The sequence below is a fragment of the Mustela nigripes genome, chromosome 4 (genome assembly GCF_022355385.1).
Source record: "Mustela nigripes isolate SB6536 chromosome 4, MUSNIG.SB6536, whole genome shotgun sequence".
NCBI lineage: Eukaryota > Metazoa > Chordata > Mammalia > Carnivora > Mustelidae > Mustela > Mustela nigripes.
Genome location: NC_081560.1, coordinates 31531318 through 31537622, shown reverse-complemented (window position 1 = coordinate 31537622; position 6305 = coordinate 31531318). Strand labels below are relative to the sequence as shown.

The 6305-nt window shown below is 39.6% G+C and overlaps 1 protein-coding gene across 1 annotated transcript; it reads right to left on the bottom strand.

Moving 5' to 3' along the window:
- Positions 1 to 258: 258 nt before the first annotated feature.
- Positions 259 to 5362, bottom strand: ANKRD7 (ankyrin repeat domain 7). The gene is made up of 6 exons (XM_059395643.1): positions 5321 to 5362; positions 5127 to 5257; positions 2494 to 2608; positions 2163 to 2336; positions 1204 to 1310; positions 259 to 400 (listed from the first exon to the last, which is right to left on the bottom strand). Exons 1-6 carry the CDS (start codon positions 5360 to 5362, stop codon positions 259 to 261), a joined length of 711 nt encoding a protein of 236 aa, XP_059251626.1.
- Positions 5363 to 6305: the final 943 nt, after the last annotated feature.

Sequence of the window (6305 nt, the reverse complement as noted above, 5' to 3'; positions counted from 1 at the left end):
GAAATTACCGTGCTGACATACTTCAAATTTGCATGCCACTGGGAGTTAATCCACAGACTTAGGCTGTCCACAGTTCTTAGACTGACTGGACCCTACAAACAGATGAAATCAAGGATCCCTGGATCCATGTGGCCAGAATTCATAATATGGTTACCCCTATGCAGCGCTTTGTACCTTACCAGCTTTTCCCTTTGGGGGTTCATGGTTCTTTCTTTATGAGCAAATCCCATACAACTGTTAAAAGATATACAGTATCACTTACACAGTAAAACCATTAAAAGAAGCATATTCCTCAGCTGTGAATCCATAAATATCTTGGCAAAACAGGTCCACTTCTTGCTGCAGAAGAAGACTGACTAAATCTGTTGGTTCATCGCTTAGAGCAATCATAAGGGCTGTTCTGGAGAAGAGAGATACATAAACATGTTATTTATGGATCTTAGACACGTCTTGTGCATTTTTTGAAAAGTTAGTCTTCCAAATTTACTGTTCAAAAGTAGACTATCAGGGAAAGAGGGCAAGAATGCAAAAAGGGGGCAGATCTGCTCAAAAGGATATACCAATCACATTATATCAGAGTCTAAAATTAAGAGTCTCTGGGAAGCAACTAGCTCAAAGGTTTTTGTCGTTGTTTTTAAGATTTTATTTATTCATTTGACAGAGAGTAATATATATAGAGAGAGAAAGCACAAGCAGGGGGAGTGGCAGGCAGAGGAGGAGAGAGAGAGAGCAGGGATCCTGATGTGGGGCTTAATCTCAGGACCTGGGATCATGCCCTGAGCTGAAGGCAGACACTTAACCAACTGAGCCACCCAGGTGCTCTAGCTCAATGTTTTTTTAATCCTTTCTCCCTGGAATCCTAGTGTTTTCGAGATGTTTCAAAATACTAGGAAGAGGCATGTCTGAAGCTCTGGGTATCTACCCCCAATTAACTACAGCATCTAGGATTTAGAGACTGAGTTTCTATGTAATATTCTTAATTACAAATGATAATAATAATAATAACCTTTCGATCTAGCCCAAAAGTTTGATTTTACAGAAAAACAGACCCTGGGACTCTAGGTAATTTGTCCAAATTATATGGCCAGATCTTTTACAATATCACAAAATGTATACACACACATACACAAACACATACATACATATATATATTGTCTTGTTAGGTAGCTATAGTTGTATGGTCTTATTTAGTATTCATTATACCTTTGATTCTTATCTGAAGCATTCACATCTGCCCCTCTCTTCAGAAGATATTCTACCATTTTTGCATTATTTTCAGTAATGGCAAGTAATAGTGGAGTATACCCATCCTGAAAAAATTATTTCAAAATGATTATTTAAAATATACAAGCATTATATGCCTTTTAGATTTAAGTTCAATTTAAGAGAAAATGCATTAATAAGAAACCTCTGAATATACTCTTCGATTTCAAAAAATATGATTTCAGAGACTAAGAAAATTAATTGGAAATCTGTCATTCAAATATAAAATTCAAGTTTTTACTTTAGGCCTAATCCAAATTGTGGGGAAGAGCAGCCTGGGGGATTTAAGTGAAGAGCATCTAGCATTTAATGTAAGTATCACAAACTGTCAATTCACATTTCATAATGTTGTTATTATTGAGATTGTATAGGCCTCCAAGGCTGACACTTATTTTGGGCTGTCATAGAGACAAAATCAGTGAACTTGAGTGTGAAGAAGCTTAAAAAAACCAAAAACAAAACCCAAGAAACCCCTCATCTCGATAGGAGAGATGGATTACTTTTAGTATAGTAAGTGATTTTTCTAATTTAACCTTATTATCATTATCCATTAGTATATAAATAAGACAGGCAAAAAGAGGCTTATGATTTTTAACCAGTATAAACTTACAGGGAAATCAGGTATTTCTCATTTGATATACGCCTCTGAAGAGTTATTATTGTTAAATATAGTATTGTTTTAGAGGTCAGTGTTATAGTTTGAAGCAAAATGGACCAAGATTTTTTAAAAAGGAAAACCTTATCAGTGTTTGATAATCTCATTTTTCTTCTCCTTTCCCCCAGTTTCATTTTGGAAAAGTCACACTTCATATAACATGGGTTTCAACTTATGAATGATCTGCCAATACATACCTTCTTCCATTGCTTTCTATAACATAAAGTAATTTTTGATAGACTACCTTATTTTGATCTTCAAGATTAGCTTTGTATTCAAGCAATTTTTCAACTAATGAGATACTTTGGCCACAGACAGCATAATGGAGAGCAGTATTGCCATCTAAATCCACCAGATTTGGATCTGCACCATGGCCTAGAAGAATAGTAGCACAATCCTCCTTGGCACACTGTACTGCCTGTCAATACAACAAGAACAGACAAGTAACCAACTTACTATTCAGGATGTGTTACATTAAATTAACATTTACTACTATGATTTAAACTATGAAACCCAACTAAAGTGAACTAGAAGAACTCAGATGCATTCCGATTGAAAAGGAAAAATGAACACACCTTAGTCAATGGAGACCGGTTTTCCCTATCGCAGACATTTATTTTGCACTGTTTCTCAATTAAGAGAGATACAATATTTGAATGTCCATTAGCACAGGCCAGGTGCAAAGGTGTTCTATATCAATACAACAAAACACAGAGTTAGAGGTAAGTCTTAATTTGGAAAGTTATGATACTCAAGAACTTGTCAGATCATATACTGTTGATACTTCCTTCATGTACTTATTGATGTTTATAACAAGTCACATTAATTATAATTGCTTTCTACTGAATTACAAAGGCCATGCAAATGCCTTTAAGATCAAATATTTAACTGGTTTCACGTTAAGGACAGTTTATAATGAGTTAAAAATATGTACATATGTATGTGTGCATTGTAGTCATCAACATATACCTAGGAAGCATTTACTATGGCCAGGCAGGGTTCTAGATGATGGGGATGGGGCCGCAAACAAAATGGACAGAAATACCGGCTCTTATGGATCACACATGCTCGTGGAAGAAGTAAACAAAAAACTTAAAATAGAAAGCATGCCAGACAGTATTAAGTGCTAACAGGAAAATTAGGCAGGGAAGATAGGAAATGTCAGCAAACAAAGAACTGCTGTTGTATGAAGGGGAGACAAGGGAGCCTTCGCTGATAAGGTGATGATTAAATAAGCCCGGGAAGGGAGTGAGAGAGGAAGCCATGTGGATATTTGGGGGAAAAGCACTTCAGGCAAAGGAAACAGCAAGTCCAAAGGCCCTAAGTACATTTCCGGCATTTCTGTGGAACACTGAGGAGGCCAGGGAAGCTGGAGATGAATGAAAGGGAGGGTTGTAGAACAGAAGATCAGCGAGATAACAGAGGGGGGTACGTGTCATGTAAGTCTGAATGAGCCATTGAAAGGATCTTGACCTTAACCCTTAAAGCGATGGAAAGCCAGTGGAAGTTGTTAAGGCAAGGAATGACTCTTTTCACATACATTTTACAGGATCTTTCTGGCTACTGTATTGAGGATAAACTGAAAAGGTTTAAAGACAGAAAACTAATTAGGAGGCCACTGCAGCAATTTTGGTTAAGATATGATAGCAATTTTGACTAGAACGGTAACTGTGAAGATGGCAAGAAATAGTTGGATTTTAGCGATGTTCTGAAGGTGGAGCTAACAAGGTCAGATGGGTAATACGAAAGAAAGAGAGGAGTCCAGAATGACGCTAGGGTTTCTAACAACTGAAAGAATTTGGTATTTCTAGAAAGAGAGATGGAAGTCTGAGGAGGAAAAATGGGAGCAGAATTTGGGGATGTTTGAAATGTCTACAGAGGGATGTGATTATAAAGCAAGTGGCTCTCACGAGCCAATTGTTAAAATTTCAGAAAATATTCAAGCCAAATAACATCACATTGGTAGCTTGAAATTGGGGCTTCTCCTCCCTTTGCTTCGCTCCCACACTCAACTAAGAGCCTGCTATTAACATTTACCAGCAGACCACAGTCTATCAGATAGCCACGTTGAAGTGTAGGTATTTATATAACGAGTCTAGAGTTTAGGAGAGCGTTCTGGCCAGAGATAAAATATTGGAAGGCACTAGAATATAAACATTTAAAGATAATCTCTCTTCACCAGGCAAGTGAAGGTTAAGACACAGAATCATTTCAAGTTCTGAGCCCTTATATATTTATCAGACAGGAAGAGGAAAAGAAATCAACAAAGGAATCTGGAAGGAAGTGCCCACAGAAGTAGAAGTGCCAGGTAAACCAAGTGCCCTGAAAGACAAGACACTATTTCAAATACTACTGACAGGGCAAGTAAGATATTTTGCTGAGATGCCAGCCAGGTAAGACTGAGAATTAACCACTAAATGAAGTCATGTCAAGGTTACCCATGACCCTGTAATATAATTCAATGGAGTGGTGTAGGATAAAAGTTGGATAAATTTAGATATCTGTTTTTGTCAGAGGGAAGGACATAAAACTATTGGCAAACTGACATAAACCTTCTTTATAACGACAGCTTCCAGTTATCCCATTATGAGGAAAAATGATGTTTTTCATACCCTATGACTTGAAAACTGCCCCCCCCCCCCCAAATTTTAAGATAGCCATAGTCAGTACATATTTTCTATTATTAATGCCAAACATGTAACTTCTTTTTTTAATATATAAAATTAATTTTATTTTTGCAGTAAGTGGTTGTGATGGGATTTTTGAAGATACTCTGCAATTGGAAAAAATAAATAAATAAACCTTAGGAGAACCACATTTAAAAAGTCATTGTTTTGTTGTCTCTGTGTCTCGAAATCTTACAACCATACATACATCAAATTAAAAAACAGTAGTTTGGGTAAAGGGTGAAGTACCAGGTGGAGATTAATGCAATGGGAGGAGTGGAGGGAATCAAGGATGACAAAAATAACCTCAAATATCCAGGTAAGCACTTTAAGAAATAACAAACTGGGGGGAGGGGGGGAAGAGAAAGAAATAATAAGCTGGAATTTGGGACTGCGACCCTCTGGCAATGGTTGTCAGACGTCTCCACTATGGGAAACCCGGAGTGACAACCGACGAAGTAGGCCAGACAAGTCCTGCTCCTGATTCCACGACCCAGGGGAGCCGGCTTCCTCTCCACACTGCCCTTCGTCAGTCTGGTCACCTGTATTCTCTGTCCCGTATATTCACATCATGTTTCTTCCGCTGAAGGTACTTCTTCACCTTCTCCAAATCCCCAACTGAGGCAGCTTTGTGAAGTTTCTTTAAGTCCTTATCTCGAAGGTTGTAGCCTGGCTGGGTGAGGTGACGAGTACCGGTCCTGGCCCGGCCTACGGGCAGGTCTGAGGAGGGGCTCACCGGCTCATCCTTCCGTCTCCAGAAAGTGAAAAACTTCTTCATGGCGGCACAGGAGGCAAGTTCTTCTGTTGGATCAGGATGTCCCTGCAGCTCCCAAAGGCCCCACCTGCCCCTTGGGCCTGGCCCTTCCCTACCTCCCCACCCCCTCACCCTCTCACTTCCCCCACCCAACCTCCAACCAGGCTTGAAGCCGTCTCTGGACAGGTCTTCACCCCAGATTCCAAGCTAGTCAGAGCCGGAAGAGAGTCAGTGACAGGAAGTGATCAAAGACAAGAACCAGATTGAACCACTTGCCTGAGGCAACACACCACCTCAGTTGCCTGGCAACGCCCAGAGCCTAGAGCAGCAGCACCCCCGCCCCCGCACGGGGGTGGGGGTGGGGGTGGGGTAAACTCAGTACTGAAGCGTCCAGACCCAGATTCTCAGTTAAGATCTTTGACTGACTGCTACACAATCTTACTGGTAGATCAAGAGCCTTTTGGTAGAAACCTACCTACTTTCTTACAAATAACCCCTTCTCCTTCAAGGATACACCTAATGACTTGAACTCTTGAAAACAAGATTACCTTCCTTGTGGTAGGGGTGGATCTTCTCCAGGGATCATGCCCTCCTTATAGGTAATCACCCTCCCCCAACATGGTTCACAAGATGTAACACATCTTTAACAATAACTGAGATCCCTCTATAATCTCAATTACAAATTTAGTTTTGAATGCTACCTCTCACATTCCAGCTTGCTTTCTCATGTCAAAAAATTCCCCAAAGCCTTCCAATTCATTGCACCTATAGTTCATTAATTCTACCAGCTTTCATTGACCTTGACCACCCAACTGTGTCCAAATTTCTCTGCTTAACTAGATTAAATTCCATGGTGGTTCATCATCATCACTCCCTTTCACATACCTTCAATGTTTGAGCTCAATCTTTTTCTTACTTTCTGCCTAAACCTCAGTCCTAGTTAAATCTAAACTCCCATCTAAAATGG